Raw genomic sequence first — 19,169 nt, 5'->3', positions numbered from 1 at the left:
TTTCTTATGATCGTTTTGATGTCTTTTGCTTGTGTTGCGGCAATCCCTTTTGTGAGGGAAGTAGTCTGGTCAGTTTTGTGGGTTCTTTGATGAATTCTTTCTTGATATGCAGCATCTCGATTAGTCTGGGGAAGGTGTTCTTCAAGTGTTTTTCCTTACAAAAGGTTTAATTTGTTTTGCATTGTTTTTGGACTTCTGATGGATCATTAAAAAGGGATTTCTGGTGATAGGGATTTTTCGCTTCTTTATTCTTGTGACCTTGGATTTTATGTTTTGCTTTGAATGTTGTTTGTCGTGTTTGACCTGGGTTCTCTTCCTAGAAGTGTTCCTTTCTTGGTATCAGCTTTTGCGTTGCCGAGTTTTCTTCTGCGAAGGGCTAAGACGTCATTCTGAATATTTCGGCACCCGTGTTGTCAGGCCTCCTTTCTTCTCTGTCATAGAGGAGGCTTATCTTTTGCCCTTGTTTGTCAGAGGGAAGGATTTCGTCGAAGCGTTTTGTGAGTGTTTGAGGCCTTCTGCTACTCTTCTATTACAGGGAAGAAGCTGCAAGCTCGTCGAGGGGTGGTCGAGGAATCGCCATGGCCATCGACTGGTTTGGTGAGGACGTACAACGGAAGGCTTGCCTCTGCCCTACTTCGCGATGGTCCGGGCTTAGGGTCGCTGGGTCGGTCTGTTTGAGCCCAGGCCTACTTCCTTTTTCTTGGAAGATGATGGTCGTTTGGCATGTCTATCCAGCTCCGATACACGTGGTGGTGGGGATAAGATTTCAACTCTTTGTTCATGTAGGCGTCTTTTCCTTGGTCATCTCTATTCGAGTCGTATTTCTTCTACGACTACTATTCGGGCTGTAGCCAGCTTTCTTCCTTTATTTGTTTGAAGGGATGCGGTGCGTAAAAAATGACATATAACACAGTGAACTTATAACCTTCTGAGTCTAGAGAAGAGAGGAAAATCAAGATCTTTTTTAGTTCGGGCACATGCCTAACATCCTTAATTGCCCGAATAGTCCCATCATCCTTAATTGCCCGAATAGTCCCATCAAACATCCTTAGGCGAACCGAACCCATTCCAACTACCTTGCTAGTAAAAATTATTACCCATGGATATCGATCCTCCTTCACATGACTCATATGAGTCAAACCATGATCTATGTGGGCACATATGATAGGTGGCTCCACTATCAAGTATCTAATTTTGATAGAATATTGAATTATATGCCGCCATCAATATTTCATCTTCAATGAACCCCGATGTAGACTCTTCAACTTGATTTTCTTCATTCTTGGATTCACTTGGCTTTTTACCTCTCGCATTAGGAGCTTTGGAAGAATTCACTCTATTTTTTTTAAAACAATTCTTCCTTATATGACCTCGCTTCTCACAATGTTAATACACATTCTTGTTATTGGGCCTTCTAGATTTTGATCGAAATCTTGAATTACTTCTTGAATGATTCCTCGATGAATCACCCCGTTCATTCGATCGACCTCTTGCCACAAGAGCTTTCATCTTTGATTCCGCCGTATTTCCCATAGATGTCTTCTTTCGAAGTTCATCGACAAGTAGGGCACAACACACTGAGCCCAAATCAAGAGCATCTTCTTTACTACAACTCAATGTAGTAACAAGGTTATCAAAGGATTCCGACAATGAACAAAGTGAGGTGACCGCCTTATCTTCACCATCCATTCTGGCACCAATACTCTCAAGTTGACAAATGATGTTATTAAACTCATTCAAGTGTTTCGACACATTTGCACTTTCTTTCATTCTCAAGGAATACAATTTTCTTTTTAAGAAAATTAAGTTTGTGAGAGATTTTATTTGATACAAACTTTCCAATTTTTCCCACAAATATTTTGTCGCCTTTTCGCCAACAATATTAAACAAAACTTCATGCGTTAAACACAAGTAAATAGTGGCCAGTGCCTTCATATCAAATTCATCCCAATCATCATCTATCATATTTATCTGTTTCTTATCTTTTCCAAGTAATGCTTTGTGTTGTCTTTGATGTACCAATAAATCTTACATTTTTAATTTCCAAATTTCAAAATTATCTTTCCCATTAAACTTCTCCACTTCAAACTTGTGATGTGCCATTTTTCCAAAAATATTACACTAACTCCTCGAGCTCTAATACCACTTGTTGTAAAATCGGGATAACCCAATCACCCCTTTTGAGCAAATCGAGATATCTCAAATCCCACTAGATTTAGTGAGCACTACACCACAATGATTTCAACACTCAAATAACACGCCCAAGATGCAATAACAAGTGCAATATAATTGGGAAAAATATAAAAACAAGAAAACAAGCAATATGGGAAATCTTCAAAGCACAACACAAATGAAAATAGAGAGGGACACACACATATACATGGTTCACCTAAGATGGGCTATGTCCACGGGTAGGACATCAAAGATGTATTCACTATCAAGAGGAAAACTTACAAGATTGGGGTTATGTAGAGTTACCTCATAGAATCTCAAGGAAAGCTCAAACAAAAGATTTTCGTACCACAAAACTACCTACAATCGACTGCTTTCTTCGATTCACTAATGCCGCGAAGAAATGCCAAAAAAATAGCCCAAGATGAGCCCCAATTGGTGGTGCTAGGGTTTTGTTATAATCTCTCTCTACAACTTCCCTTTCTCCCTCACTCACTCACGTTTTTCTCTCTCAAAAAAACCCCTTTTATGGGCCTCCACTGAAAAAGCTTATTTTAGTAACAAAAATACCCTTTAACAATAAGGATAATACCATAGAGCCATAAGGTGTGATCTTTGCATTACATCCCAACATGATTCACCATTGAACCTATGATTTATTGGGAATTATAAGCAATGCAACTCGTGATGAGTTTGATTTCAAGATTTGGGTGTCAATTATCAAATCGGTTTTGCAGAAATGCTGGTAGGTTCACTCCCATAACTTTGAAGTGGGTAAGGTCTGATTAGGTCATGCAGTATAGAAGTGCTCCATTAAAGGATGAGGAAGATGAAGAAGATGTGATAATAGACCAAAGACAGCTCCTAGTTGATTATGATCCAGAAAATTTTGACCCCCACCGAGCATAGAGGCCCACCCACTGATAGGGTTTTTAGGCTCGTTGATGAAATATCTAGTCTCACATTGCTTGAGGTTTTAGAGCTCTCTAAAATCATGATGAAAAAGGTTAGAATGAAAGAGATTTTAGGCTTGTTGATGAAATATCTGGTCTCACATTACTTGAGGTTTCAGAGCTCTCTAAAATGATGATGAAAAAGCTTGGAATGAAAGAGATGCCATTTATTGGCATGATGAAAGCTGGAATGGGTCTTCCTGTTATGCTTGATAAGGGTTCAAGAAGTGCAGCCAAAGAGGAAGAGAAGAAGCCGGAAAAAATTGTTTTTGAATTGAGGCTCAAGAGCTATGAAGCTGCCTCGAAGATCAAGGCCATCAAAGAAGTTAGGTCATTTACTGATTTGGGCCTTAAAGAAGCTAAGCATTTGTTAAAGAAAATCCCTTTTGTTATCAAAAGAGGGGTTTCCAAGGAAGAGGCCGAACAAATTGTTGAGAAATTGAAGGTTGTTGGTGCAAAAGTTGTCACGAAATAAATTACATGGGTGTTGTTTATCTGTTTTCTCTGTATTTTTTTTCTCTGCCCTAGTCTCAATTGGTGATGATGTCTATGTGAAGTGGAAAGAGAGTGCAAACTCTAATAGTGAGGATCCAGAGAGAGCAGTAGGAGAGAGAATGAGGGGAGAGAGATGGGAAGCGAGAGCAGTAGGAGAGAGAATAAGAGGAGAGAGATGAAAAAGACACAAAGAGAGAGAGAAGGGGTGCGGGGGAGAGAGAGAAAGATGAAGAAGTTTGAGAGGATACTTTTAGAAAAGATATGTCTTTTAATATTTGTTTGGCCTAAAAAATTAATTTTAAATTAGCTCAGGGGGTTAGAAGAAATAAAATCTACAATTCTTATGCTCCAAGATATCTTTTAAAACCTTGGGTCTATTGTAAAATGAAATTTCAAAATAAATGGTATAGAGATATTTTCTCTCAAAAAATACTAAAAAATTATATTTTTAAATTTAAATGATTATTTTTATTTTCATATTTATGGCCATCTTTGCCTAGATGATAAATCTACCCAAAAAAATTAGACAAAAAAAAATCTAAAATGAATCGTAGTGGGAGCCGCATATATACATATGAGTCGGCCGACTCATACAAACCCATCGTTAAGAGATTGATGGAATGTCTAGATAATACAATTATCAGAAATGACAATTGAAGAGTGTGAAGGAAAGGACTACCCTTTATAAGGCTCAAAGAACCCCAAACCTAACAATTTGAAGTACATAGAGAATTATTGCAATTACGTAACATTATTATTAGTATTTTAGAAAACTTTGTTGAATGTTGACAATAATTTAAGAGTCATTACTCATAAGATGTGGATGTTTGAGAAGGACCGCTTTGTAATGCAAAAGTCACCAAAGTAGCTATCATCAAGACCATAGGGCATGCTTGCCCCTATAAAACGTTAACAAATTATGCTTTGGCATGAAAGTCCATGCTTAAGCTGGGAAAGCTTTTTGTATGTCACTGGGTATAGAGAATTTATTATCTGTTACCCCTCCCAACCAATTATTATACCTCAATCGTAATGTCACGTGTAAATACTATTTTAATTTTATTATGTAAATATGATGTAAAGAGAAATAGTCAATAAAAATAAAAAAGATTTAAGAGAATATACCCTCTCTCAAAGTCTAAAAGAAAATCCACACTAAAAACGAGTTTTTTATCATACCAAATTTACTCAATTCTCATTATCTGATCTTTTACAATAAGGGACTTCTTCCTTTTTAATAGACTTTGAAGAAAACATATACTTAAATAAATAAAAGAATCACAAAAATTAACACTCTCTTCCACATTTGTTCTCTCTCTCCCTAATTTCTGTCTTTCCTCATATGTCTCTTTCCTCAGATGTCTCTCTAATTTCCTAACAACTTTTAACTTCCTTTATTAATCTTTTTTTCAATATTGGCTTTATCCTACTTAAAACCCTCAATCTTTATCTAAATCTCTTTAAATCTCATGTTGTCTTCTCTTTCTAAAAAGATAATAAATGATAATATAAAGATCTATTTTTTAAACTAAAAGATAGGCCTTTCCAAAGCAAATGAGGTACCAAACTCAAGCCGACCTAACTTTTCTCTTCCTATTCCCAAAAAAAATAAAATAAAAAATAGGCAAATTCCAATTTTATTTGCATCGAAATTACATCTAAATCAAATTTGACATGTCCCATCCTCTTATAGGGGTACACCTAAATAAAATATAAAAACTATTTTTGACAAAATATGATGACCACAATACCCTTAAGGGATGCCCCTATGAGAGGATTTGATGTCCAAAATTTTGTGTACATATGATTTGTAAAAAAAAAATTAATAATAGAATACTCGAAGCTAGGAGATCAAGATCAATGGTCAAAGGTTCACTTACAACATTATAGGTGGAGCTATCTTAGCCACACATTCAAATCAAACGGCTGGAAAAGGGTAACATGAATGAGTTTTCTATACACAGTGGCATATAGAAAGGTTCCCCTAGTATATTAGTTCGTAGTTTTTCAAACGAAGTCCTTTATATCAAAGATGGCGTTTTGGTGCATGAGTCAGCCCACCAATCAAATACACTCCCTTTCCAGAATCTATCTTAGAAATGGATTTTGGGTGGAAATTTTAATAGGACGTTAATCTTGACTACCAGGATAATGAATTTGAAGAAAAACTTAATTCTCAAAAATAGATGATTTTAATTTGTCTTGGGGCCATGTTTGATCCATTCATTTCAATTCGTTTAAAATAATATACTTTCAAGGTCTAAATTATATATTTTTTGTTAGATTCATGATCGTGATGGTCTAAGACTGACGATGATTCATGATTGTGGTGGTTGAAGTAACATCCAAGGAAATTTTATTAAGGGCCCGGTTTCTATGCGGTCAAGCCCACATATGTAGAAATGCGGGCCTATTAATAAATCTATTTTTGAGATGGATTTTATACTTAATTTTTATATGTAATCTCTAATATGGAGATCGTGAATATAAAAAAATAAATAAATTTTAAATACTAGAAATAATAATTCTAGTAAGAAAACATTTGGATTGATAGTTTTCATCGTTTTTAGATAAAACACCTACTTGCATCCATCTTTAAAAATGATGCTTTACACTTTTTTGACAGCATATTTAGTCATGCAGTCCAACCCGCATAAAACAATTTTTCTTTTATTAAATAGGAGTAGTTAGTGCCGTTCACTCAAGTCAACTTATTTACAAGACTTGTGATAAGATTCTTCCCCAATGTCCTTGTGGAGGGTTCCCTTTTCAAAGTGAGGCCAATTGGCAAGGTTTTCAATATAGGATTAAGACATAATGCATGGGTGTTTAAAGAAGTGGGGGTAGTTGTGGTTATACAATAATGGTTTAGAGCGGTGGAATGGGTCTCTTAGTTTCAAATGGAAATAAATTCTTGACTTTTACAAAGAAAAGACTCCAGCGATCATGATATAATGAGAATGGATGTTATTTATTAAAAACAAAAAGGTAAATGACCATGAATAGGAAAGATGGGAGAGCAAAAGAGGAGGAGTTACTGAGAAGGGAGAACGCGGTTTGAGAAGATCGTGATGTATGAAATTTAATAGAAATCGACCACCTATCGGTTCCGAGTTGAATCGCTGGTTTTTTTGGATTTTTTAAAATTATAAATATAAAAGGAAAGAACAATATACTGCCCCTACCCCAATATTGTTTTGAATAGCGTCCTGAGTCAAAAATTGTGCTCAACTAAAGACCAAAACACCTTTTCTCTTTGAGCTTAACGAAAGACCAAAATACCTTTTCTTTTCTCTTTGAGCTCAACTAAAGACCAAAATACCCTTTTTCTTTAATGAGGTCCACACCCTTTACTCTCTTCTAGTACGGTCCCACACTTCCTTAGAGCAGTCCAGAAGTTTTCAATGGCTATTCGACAGTTTTTAGTTGCAATCCAGTTGAGTTTATTCTGGATACACCCTCCGGTCCAACAATTTGGTAATGTGATCTAATAGTTCTTAGTTGCGATCCGCCACTTTCATAGAGCAGTCTCGTAGTTTTCAATGGCGGTCCGATAGTTTTCAATGGCAGTTTGATAGTTCTTAGTTGTGATCCTATAGTGTTTCTTTCGAGTGCACTCTCTAGTCCAGCAAATTGGTAATGTTGTTCCATAGTTCTTAGTTGCAATCCGACACTTTCTTATAGTTTTCAATGGCAGTCCGGCATTTGTTTTGACTAACAAACTAAATGTTATATGATTTGGGTTCCGGCCCTGCAGAAATATGCGTTGGATCGTCTTTTGATGATTTAATGCCTGATGAGAATATGACAGGAATGTGACGTCAAGGTCAGGGGAAGGGATATTTTCGTTTTAAAAACTAAGACTTTTTCACTTGAAAAAATCTTACTATAAAAAACTAGTTTCTTGTGCAAAAGGTTTGAGGTAGCTGGCCACGTTTTAAGACCAAGTCAAAGGAAGCATAACCTTCGTGTACAGCAGAGCATGCATATGCCCCTAATTATTAAAATGCTTGGAGTGCACCAAACTATGCATGCACCTCTGTTTATGTGAAGTTAACTTACATGACCCTCTTTAGTCTTTGACCTATTTCTGATACAACAATTCCATAATCTCAGTTGTTTTGTGTGAGAGAGAGATAGTCTTTGACCTATTTCTTATACAACAATTCCATAATCTCAGTTGTTTTATGTGTGCGTGTGAGAGAGAGAAGTTGCCTCGTCGGGCTCAGTCAGGATTTCTTTATGGGGGTTGAGTAGATTCATGATACATATTGCAGCAACAAGGCATAAAATATTATTGACAACCCCAACTATCATGTTCCTGTAATCCAGATGATCAAATTTATCATATCTAACAAAAACTTAAACAGTGACTATTTATTTTTTCACCAGTAAGATCGAACTGAAGAGAATACAGATCTTTCCTCCTCCAGTAAAAGTGTTAGCCCTCCTTGTAGGAAATAAGTTGTAAAACCATCTTCTTCATCTGTGAATTCTGATAACTTTACATTTTCCCCACCTTGAGGAAACAGCATTAATCCTTTGTTAATCCACATCTTCTGCGCGTTCACAATCAGATAACGTCGCAGTCTGTCTATTATCAGCCCATTCTGGCAAAGGGGGCATAATTTTTTTCCAAAACCAATGTTTTCTCCACAAAAGGATCATCTCTTCAATGGGAACCCCCTTGGTCTCAGGCAAAAAAACGTAGACAAATATGGTCATCACTGTAATCCATCCAGCAAAGAATAGGAAGATCCCAAACCTGAAGAAGCAAAGTAGAGAGAGAAAACTTTGAGCAATAACAAATGTGAAGAAGAGGTTTACAGCCACGGTTATGCTTTGGCCAGCTGATCGAGTCTCCAGAGGGAATATCTCACTAGGAACTGTCCACCCAAGAGGACCCCAAGACCACCCAAAGGCAGCCACAAATAGGCATATAAACACCACAACGGCCACTGAGAATCCCTGAGATAATTCTTTATCGGCTCCAAATTTAAGACCCAGTATGGTTGCCACGATAATCTGTTGAAATTAGATAGATAAGCTGGTCACAGTGTGAAATAACAAAAGCAGGGAAAAAAGGTGAAAAGCACAAGCTACTTGAATTTAATCTGCTCAATGGGTAGCTAACTAGTTGTTGTGTCACACAAGGAATGCCTAATGGTTAGGTAGGTAACTAGTCCTTTTCTCACATACAAAAACATCGTAACACATTGATCGGCAAGAAAAAAATGAGAGTAAGCATGGATATTTTGAAGTTAAACTAGCAAGATGTGATAGAAAATAGATAAATGAATAAATAGAATCTTGGGTGATATTCAAATGAGTGTTTACATAGGGATAACAATTTTTGACAATGCCAAATGGTTTCATCAAAATATAAACTGAAAAATCATCCCTTTCTTCGAATAGACATTCACAGTTGATTTTGAGAAGGATGAGAGATCTGAGTGAAGGAAGAAGTTCTAATTCTTTGGGGGAAGCTATAACACTAAAATGCTTCAAAGTCATAGCAGTAGATATTTAATATATCTAACTGAAATGATTTAGAACCATGACTAGATAATTCACATTTCTATTTTGCAAAATATTCACAGTCTAGCCACCACAAAAAAAATTTAAAAAAAAAAATCACAGTAGGATTTTGATGCCAGATTTGGATTGCCACTCTCTTTATCGGACAAGGAATTTATAACAAAGATAAAGCTTTGCTATGATCTTCCAAATTTGGAAGAAAAACAGAAGAGAGAGAGCATTTGCTATGACAAATGTAGAAGAAATTTTTTTTATTGTGATCGTTAATGTAGAAGAAAATTTTAATGTAATTTCAATTTACTAAGAGAAGAATGTTAAAACAGCAAATCTAGAAGCCAAGTTTACCTGGCAAATGATCATCTGTATGCCTCCACCTATCAGCAATGCTCGTCTACCCCATTTATCAACAGTGGCAATTGAAACCAGAGTCGACAAAGCCAGAACAGCTCCAGTCAAAACAGAAGAATACAATGAAGCATTTCCACCAAAACCCAAGCTCTGAAACAGAATAGGAGCATAGAAAAGAATCGAATTTATGCCCGTCAATATCTGGAAGGTGGGCATAAATATGGCCATGACCAATTGCGGTCGATTTCTTCTTTGTAAAATGTTTCTAAAAGGGTGTTTAATTGACCTCGCAAGCTCACTGGCCTCAATCATGTCTAGAAACTCTGCACTGACATTTGATGTACCTCTGATTCTTTCTAATGTCCTTTTCCCTTTTTCGTTGAAGCCATGTTCTAAGAGACTATTGGGAGTTTCAGGAAGGAGGAGGCCACCAATTGTCATTAGGAGAGCAGGTGCAGCAGCAAGGCCTAAGGAGAGCCTCCAACCCCATGGTTTGATTTTTTCAGTGCCATAGTTTGTCATGTTTGCCGTGAATATACCCACTGTCGTAGCAAGTTGAAACATCATGTTGAGGCCTCCTCTAAGGTGAGTAGGGGCCATCTCAGAGAGATATAAAGGGACGGCCTATGGAGAAAGAACCCAATTTTTGTTTGCTGGTTGACTGATTGTAAAGTTTAGAAGGAAATTGAAATAACAAGAGAAGAAGTGGAAAATAAAAAGAGATTGTCAAATATTTTGTCTGGTTCAAGCATTCTAACATATGAAATCAAAAGAAGAGGTGAAAAACTGATTGTTATGAATGTGAAAGTCTTTTGACAGTTTCAGATGCAAAATGGAAGAATCACAAACCCACTAAAGTGAGCAACAACAACAACAAACAAACAAACAAAAAGAGAGAAGAAGAAGAAGAAAAACAACAAACCGTCCGAAATAATAAATTCCAAACTATAGATAAAACCAAAGTCAGAATTAAAACACTGAATCCTGATGAATGTGAGTCAAAATTCACTGTTCATATAAAAGCATCTTAAGTACATGAGAGAGAGAGAGAGGAAAAATTACCTGATTTCCAAAACCGATTCCTACCCCAAGCATTATCCGACCCAAGAAGAGCATCGCCAAATTGATGGCGGCTGCATTGAGAGTGGCTCCAATGAAGAAACTGATTCCTCCACAAACTATACTCACTTTCCTCCCATACTTTCTAGTAATCGGAGATACCCCAATTGAGGCAACAAGGCCTGCCATGTAGAGAGAGGAGGTGAAGGTGGAGAGGCCCTGATTATCGTACTTGCAGTAATTATTATTCTTTGATTGAAATTTTTTCTTCCTATACACCACAGGAAAGAACTTCTCCAGAAAAGGATCCATGGATGTCACTCCTCCTGTAAATTAGATAAGTATTAGACCTTACTGTTTATATAACAGAAACCTATAATATTACTCAAAATGATATAGATTGCTCATTTTTATCCGCAAATATTGACATTTTCCTATAATATAAGATATATGATGAATTATGCAAAGCTAATGCAACGGATCAGAGCATTTCAGAAGTACATCTCATTAGCCCTGAATTTTGAATTTGCATTTACCTAAATCCAATACAGCTATGCAATTATATGCATTCCATAATCACAATCATACCCATGTTTCAGTTTTCCACTGATGATAAAATCATTTTCCCAATACAGGGCAAAGAACCTACCAAGAACAAGCAAAACATCTTAATGGTTTTCCTCTTCCATTTCTGATCTTTTTCTCTTCCATTTCTATTTTTTTTTCTTCTCCTTTCTGATAAATTCAAGGATTACTTTTAAACCAAAGATAACATCAAGGATAATTTTTATGACAAGGCAAGCAGGTATTTTTCTGAAGATATCAGTAAGAGAGAGAGTGTCACATAAAACCTGAAATTCCAATGTCATAGCCAAAGATGGAGCCTCCTATTGCTGCAACCATGCAAGCCGTGACCACAACCAGGGTCAACCGGCCTTGATATTGATCTGCTCTCTCTTTTGCTACACCAGTCGGCCCAAAAGATCCTCCGGCCATTTTAGAAAGAGAAAGAAAGAGAGAAAGAGAGAGACAGAGAGCTCTATCAGAGAGGAGATGGGGTTTATCTGTAAAATCATTCTCCAAGTTGTTCTGCCTTACTATTAAAGACCCAAATTACTATTTTTTGGTATTTAGAATAAGGAACAATGTGTACTTCAGTAATTCAACCTTATAAGGCTTTACCCGAATGATAAAATGCTCCAAGTTGTTGTGCATTACAAATAAATAACACATCGTTCTCAATTAATAATATAAAACGTTAAGGACATTTTTGACACTTTATAGATGCCAAGCATTAAAATGCATAATTATAAAACAAAAAATCGTTTCATACAAGCCTGACCGCATTTCTACATATGCAGTCCGGAAAGTGGAAAGCATCCATCTTAAAGATGGATGCAAGTAGGTGTTCCATTTAAAAACAATGAAAATTAATGGTCCAAATGTTTTTTTATTAGAATTATTATTTTTAGATTTTAAAATTTATTTATTTTTTCACATTCAAGATCTCCATGTTAGAGATCACATATCCTTAAAAATTAAGTCTTAAAATCTATTTCAAAAATAGATTTATTAAGAGGCTTACATGAGGTCCTCATTTTTACACATGCGGGCTTGGCCGCATAAAAACTGTCCTTTTAAAAATTATATAGTTTGAAAAAAGATAAATTACAGATTTTAGAAGTTGAATATATAATATAGAAACAAATATGGGGATTGAGAGATTTAGATGATGAGGATGAAGAGAAAGAGCTCACGTGGGAGAGAGATATAAATCATAAATTTAAAAACTGTCAATATATAATATGTAAGAGATGTGAGAATTGAGAGGTAGAAGAGGCCCACAGTGGAGAAGATATGGGGCACGGGAGAGAGAGAGAGAACGAGGAGAAGGAAAGAGGGTCTCAATAAGAGCTTGAGAAGGGGAAGGAGGGAGGTATCACACAAAGAGAGACGGTGTGGGAGAGGAGGAGAGAGAGTGAGTGAAATCGTGAATAGAAGCATGAGAGAACTTTCAAAGAGAAGTTCATACATTATAAATAGAATTTTAATTTATTAATTTTATATGTTGGACCAAATTTTTACTTATGCATTATGCATATGTAGGTATTCTCTCGGTTATATGAAGTGTTCTATAATGTTTTATAATCTTTTTATTTTCTTTAAATCATGCTTCTAGTTGAATATCCTCTTAATATTGTATTTTTTTACCATTGAAGTAATTGATTTAATTTTTATTTAAATTAAGATATGTTATTTTGACATGAGTCTTTTTTTTTTCTTTTCGGTGATTTTTTCCCCTTTTTTTTTCTTTTGACTGATCAACGCGATCTCTCATTCTCTCTAAAGTTGCTATTTAACTAAGGTATGCATTTAACCTTTTGAATTTTATTGCGTAGATTTTATTTTTAATTTACATTATTAGAAAGCTATAGATTGGATATTTGTTAAATATGTATTCAAATTCATGGTCAACATTTATACATGTAATTCAAACTATTTTTTTATGAATTCAACCATAATATATTAAACAAATAGAAATACTATTTCTTTGTAATTTAAATTCTAAAAATAATAATTATTTTATTTGAAATGCTCATGCTTCTAATATTTATTGGTTAATATTTTGGGTAATTATCTCAAATATACTTTAATTTTAGTTTAATTAGAAAAAAAACCCAAACTTCTGTAAACCTTGTTGATACCATTTTTCTTCATTTTTTGCTTTTTTTATTTTAAAATGACCTTCACAGTAGTCATATTACCGTGAAGAACATTACGGTACTTTAACTATCATAATAGTTAGTGCATTTTATACAGTACTTTAAGTACCATAATACTTAGGGCATTTTACACGGTACTTTAAGTACCATAATATTTAGGGCATTTTATACGATAGTTAAAGTACCATAATACTTAGCGCATTTTATATGGTACTTAAAGTACCATAATACTTAGGGCATTTTATATGGTATTTTTAGTACCGTAATGCTTAGACATTTTATAGGGCAATTTTAATACCGTAATATCTCGAATATTTATTATGGCACTTGAACTACGATAATTATCGCCCGCCCTTTTCAAGTCGATTTATGTCATAGAACCCTATTTTCACAATTTCTTTATTATAAACTCATCTTTCCTCATCTTCCTTAGCGGTCTCTCTCTCTCTCATCCATTGCTCATCTTCCTTGGCCTCCTCGCTCTCTCTCTCTCTCTCTCTCTCTCTCATCCATTGAGCTTGTAAGCAACAATAATTAGTGACAACAGAGTGAAAATCATTTTACACTTTGGTGGTTTTTCAAGAGAAAACCTAATAATGGACGTCTTTTATGACGGTGGGGACATGAAGGTTATATTTTTTAGGGGGGATCCTATCATTTGACCAAGTAAATGATCACTTGTCAAAAGTATCAAATTATGCCACAAGTACTATAACTATTAGGTATATTGACCTACGGTTATCAAGTAACAGTAATATGATATGCATTGATGATGATAACGACATTGCAAAGATGATGGCAGAAGTATCTTCTCCCATCACTATGTATGTATCAAATAGAGCTATTAAGTCCGACTCCACTAAATATCGACCACCAACAATGCCCAATAATGGTCCATCAAGATTGGCCATATAAGAAGTTTGCAATGAAATTCCTTATTTTTTATTTATCAATAATTTGTTATGGGTTAGGATAATTCTCAATTGTTCTTCAAATTTTATTTCGATAGCAGTTCCGACCAAAGCACGTATCAAAAAATCCTATTGAGTCCAACTCCATTGAATATCGACCACCAACAGTGCCTGATACATGTTAGAAGTTTGCAATGGAATTCATTAATTTTGATTTATCAATATTTTGTTATGTGTTAGGATAATTCTCATTCGTTCTTTAATTTTTTTTTCGACAGCAGCTCCTAATCAGAGCAATTAGTTCACATTGAAGGTGTTGCTGGCATAGGCGTAGAAGATGAGCATGATTCAGAAATCGAGCGGCATATTGACGACATCGATTTGATAGAAAGCCCCCTCAGGATTAACTATTACGAAGTACATAACTATTACGAAGTTGTACTTCGACAAGGTCAGGCTTTTGATGATGTACATGCATGTCATGATCACCTTATTGATTGTGTCATATCACAAAACTTCAATATGAAGTTTATAAAAAGCAATGAGAGACGTGTATGGGTGAGGTGTGTTGTAGATGAGTGTTCATGGAAAGTGCGTTATTGGAGGGTTAATACAACAAACTTCTTCAGGGTGAAGAAGTTTTTAAACATGCAATCATGTGCCGGTGGAATAGGTAGGGTTCATCAACCGTTTGCTCGAAGCCACTGTGTGGCAAACAAAATCAAAGACCGTTTGAATGATATGCACAATCTGACACATGGAGATATGGTTAATGATATACAACATGATCACGATGTCATGCTTTCTTACCACCAAGCATGGCGGAGTTAAGAGGTTGCACAAGAGATAAATAAGGATTCCCATGTGAAGGCATATGAGGATCTCATCAACCACTTCATAAAATCTGAATCTCTAACCCTAAAACCGTAATGATTACTCAAACATATGATCATGATAGGTTTACGCGTGTATTTATAGACAATCCGTCCATATTTGTATGGTTACAGGCCACTGATGGGACATTTTGATGGGAAGATACAAAAGGATACTATTGGCTGCAGTTGAGGTAGATGCGAATGAAAATATATTTCCTATAGCATATGCGGTGGTTGAGAGTGAAAATACAACAAGTTGGACTTGGTTTCTAAAGCTTATCAATGAGCAGTTTGACGAGAGGCCTAACTTGCTAGCATTGACTATTATTTCAGATCGTCGTAAAGGTTTATAAGCCACAATTGAAAAAGCATTCCCAACCAGTGAACAAGGCTATTGTATGAATCACCTTGCCGTTAACTTCAAAAAGGCCTATAGAAATTCGGCACTCACAAAACTTTATTAGAAAGCTGTACGTGCATTGTCTATATCAGACTTCGATGAGTACATGACAAATATTAAGAGTGCAAATGTTGAGGCCTATGACTGGATCATGTTACAACATCCAAAATATTAGACAAACGCATATTTTCGAGGGTGTAGATACAATCATCTAATATCGAACATCTCCGAATCATATAACCGGTGGATATTAAATGCTCGAGAGAAGCTCATTATTAAACACCTTGAATGCCTACGGGTTAAGCTCATGGGGGTCTTTCCAAAGAAGATGACCATGTCCCGAGAATGGAGCGGCGTGCTTACACCGAAGGCTCAAGAGGCGATATACAAGAGGTGGGATAAGTCCAGATTCCTTCATACAGTCATATGGGTACATGATAGTATGTATGAGATTAATGCGATAAGAAGTATGTTATTAATCTAGTAACACATACATGCAGTTGTCGGGTGTGGTAAGTTAGTAGGTTTTCATGCAGTCATGTGATCGCCACTATAGATTATAGGCATGAAGATGTTACAGAGTTTTACAGCATTTATTTCACAGTTCAAATGTACTGTAGAGCATATTCGTTCCCTTCAACCCAATGCTTGATGCACTAGAGTTGCCAGATATTGTCTATACAACAGTAATGCAGCACGCTGCAAGGCGAACAGGCGTTCGGTCAGAAACGATGCAGGCAAACAAAGTACAAAGAGATTTGGCCTCTAAAGTGTAGCTGATGCAAGGTAGTGAGCCATGAGTGTGAGTTCATCTTTTTTTTATATGCCATTTTGTGTTTGAATTTTGTGTCAGTTCATCTTTGTTTTATATGCCAATTTTTTATATGCCATTTTGTGTCAGTTCATCTTTTTTTTTTTAAAGAGGCCATGAGTGTCAGTTCAACTTTTTTTTATATGCCATTTTGTGTTTGAATTTGTAAAGAGACCAGTACATGCTGATATGACGTTTTGGTTCAATTAATGAAATATCACTTAAGTTAAATATTTAAAAAGTATGTGATCAATGTTTAGATCAATTAAGTTCAAGTTTATGTGTTTGATTGTATGTATTACAATAATAAGTATTACAGTATTTCTTTTGGAGCATACGATTTTATGTGTCTGATTGTATGTATTACGGTAATTAATATTACGGGTCTTTTAGAGAATTACGGTTTTTTGTTTACTGTAATGCTTAAGTATTACAGTAATTCTTTTACCGTAAAGAAACGTAAGAGCATTACAGTACTCAAACGACCATAATGTTCAAAACCCCAAAAACATTCTAGAGGGTTTTGGAGCATTACGATCTTTTGAGTACCGTAATGCTCTAACATTGCTTTACGGTAAAAGCATTACCGTAATAAGTATTACGGTAATGCTTTTACCGTAAAGAAACGTAAGAGCATTACGGTACTCAAACGATCGTAATGCTCAAACCCTAGAAAAATTCCAGAGGGTTTTAAAGCATTACAGTCTTTGTGTGCCGTAATGCTTTAACATTGCTTTACGGTAAAAACATTACTGTAATAAGTATTACAGTAATTCTTTTACTGTAAAGAAACATAAGAATATTACGGTACTCAGACGACAGTAATGCTCAAACCCCAAATAAATTCCAAAGGGTTTTGGACCGTTATGATCTTTTGGTGTACCGTAATGCTCTAACATTGCTTTACGGTAAAAACATTACCGTAATGAGTATTACTGTAATTCTTTTATCGTAAAGAAACGTTAGAGCATTATGGTACTCAAAAGACATGCTCAAAACCCCAAAAAAGCTCCAGAGGGTTTTGGAACATTACAGTCTTTTATGTACCGTAATGCTCTAGTAGTGCTTTATGGTAAAAACATTACCGTAATAAGTATTACGGTAATTCTTTTACCGTAGAGAAATATTAGAGCATTATGGTACTCAAAAGACTGTAATGCTCAAAACCCCAAAAAAATTATAGAGGGTTTTGGAGCATTACGGTCTTTTGTATACCGTAAATGTAATGCTCTAACGTTTCTTTAAGGTAAATAACGTTTCTTTAAGGTAAAAGAATTACCGTAATATTTATTACTGTAATTTTTTTACCGTAAAGAAACGTTAGAGCATTACGGTACTCAAAAGACCGTAATGCTCAAAACCCCAAAATTTGGTACCAATTTTTTTACATGAGAATTGGTTGAACACCTGCATTTGGTACCAATGTTTTTACATAAACATTGGTTGAACACCTGCATTTGGTATCAATGTTTTTATATAAGCATTGGTTAAACGCCTGCATTTGGTAATAATGTTTTACATAAACATTAGTTGAACACCTACATTTGGTACCAATGTTTTTACGTAAGAATATCCTGAACATCTACATTTGGTTGAACACATTGGATGGCTTGTTGCTTTCCAATGATACATGACAGAGACAAACAATCAAAATTGGTGGAGTAGTGTTATAAGATGCAGAGTAGTCTTATAAACTCATTGGATCAACAAAACACAAATATAAAAGAAATATTGATATTTCAACTTTTCATAAATATCACACATATCACAAGAAAACAGTATAGGCACTGTTGACCTCTTTACACAGTATAGGCACTACTGGTCTCTTTACACAATATAAGCACTACTGGCCTCTTTACAACAAAAAACATATTATCATGAACACTTTTATCGTACTGGCAACTTCTCACCCCACTGTGGCAATTGCAATTCTGTATTTGAGCTGCTCTCCCCCGTCTTGCCACACGAGGACGTAACTGCTATCTAGGCTCATCTGGTTGAATCGGTGTGATGAAGGGTAATGTATTACTTGGCCCCTCGTCTAATCGAGCAGGAAGCCATATTGGTGGTACGTTATCTTCCATCTCATCATTTAACTCCAATTCCTCCGATGCATCATCATCCCCTATAGCTTTTGGGTCATAAATTTTTAGCAATTCTAATGCTTCCCCAATTAGGTCTCAATTTCTTGAATTGTAACATTCATGTACAAGTTGAGCTGCATGGCTGATGTCCCTAGGCTGCATCAAGTCATATGAAATATGAAAATAGATTATTGATACTTCTAAAATTAAAATGTTGTAAATAAATTAACAACGATTCTCAAATATTATTATCATTATATCTTGATCATTATAACCTTGAGGTACATATTTGGAGGGAGGTTTCCTAAATGGATTATGGATTAGGGGCCTAGTCCTAATCCTGTACCACTCAATGTGTTCTTGTGTCAGCTTTTCATTGAACATATCTTCATCTGCCTGACAAATATAATATAACATATTCATCCACATATCAATTTCACTTCGAAGATCATCTACCCAGCTATCAATCTTCTTTCCCCTTCTCTCCCTCCTCTCCCACTGCAAGGGATCAGCCATTATCCCTTGGTAAAAGTCCAAACTAGCAGAGCACGCAATCTGACATGTACACCTCACAAATGTGTCCACATATGAGGTATGCGTGACACAAAGCAGTCTAACGGATAATAATACCATAATCTCTATCCTCTTCAGTTTCCTCTTATAGGTTAGGATAATTATCGTATGGGGTCCATATCAATTATAACAAAAAAAAGTCAAATTTTAAGTTAAATAACCTGCACAAAAAATTAATTAAAATATAAAAAAACAAAATCAATGATAACTATTTTGTACTAACATCA

General features: G+C 35.5%; 1 protein-coding gene across 2 annotated transcripts; it reads right to left on the bottom strand.

Moving 5' to 3' along the window:
• Positions 1 to 7,891: 7,891 nt before the first annotated feature.
• On the bottom strand, positions 7,892 to 11,639 carry STP7 (sugar transporter protein 7). Of its 2 annotated transcripts, none has more exons than XM_088854196.1 (4): positions 11,417 to 11,639; positions 10,569 to 10,891; positions 9,504 to 10,167; positions 7,892 to 8,645 (listed from the first exon to the last, which is right to left on the bottom strand). In XM_088854196.1, exons 3-4 carry the CDS (start codon positions 10,104 to 10,106, stop codon positions 8,166 to 8,168), a joined length of 1,083 nt encoding a protein of 360 aa, XP_088710322.1. In that variant the 5' UTR covers positions 10,107 to 10,167; positions 10,569 to 10,891; positions 11,417 to 11,639; the 3' UTR covers positions 7,892 to 8,165. The 2 variants fall into 2 exon arrangements, with proteins under 2 accessions (XP_088710322.1, XP_006848787.1); XM_006848724.4 differs by having other exon boundaries at positions 9,504 to 10,130.
• Between the last annotated feature and the right edge of the window lie 7,530 nt (positions 11,640 to 19,169).

Source organism: Amborella trichopoda, chromosome 12, assembly GCF_054954075.1.
Source record: "Amborella trichopoda isolate Santa Cruz 75 chromosome 12, AtrichopodaSantaCruz75HAP2 v2.0, whole genome shotgun sequence".
Taxonomy (NCBI): domain Eukaryota; kingdom Viridiplantae; phylum Streptophyta; class Magnoliopsida; order Amborellales; family Amborellaceae; genus Amborella; species Amborella trichopoda.
The sequence above is the reverse complement of the archived record's forward strand: the minus strand, read 5'-3'. Positions and strand labels throughout refer to the sequence as shown.

Excerpts from the sequence above, each read along its gene's own strand:
- STP7 (XM_006848724.4), bottom strand. The coding sequence starts at position 11,561 with ATGGCCGGAGGATCTTTTGGGCCGACTGGTGTAGCAAAAGAGAGAGCA. Across the intron at positions 10,131-10,568 it reads GAATCGGTTTTGGAAATCAG|GCCGTCCCTTTATATCTCTC; the intron begins GTAATTTTTCCT and ends CTTTCTCCATAG. Across the intron at positions 8,646-9,503 it reads TACAGATGATCATTTGCCAG|ATTATCGTGGCAACCATACT; the intron begins GTAAACTTGGCT and ends TAATTTCAACAG.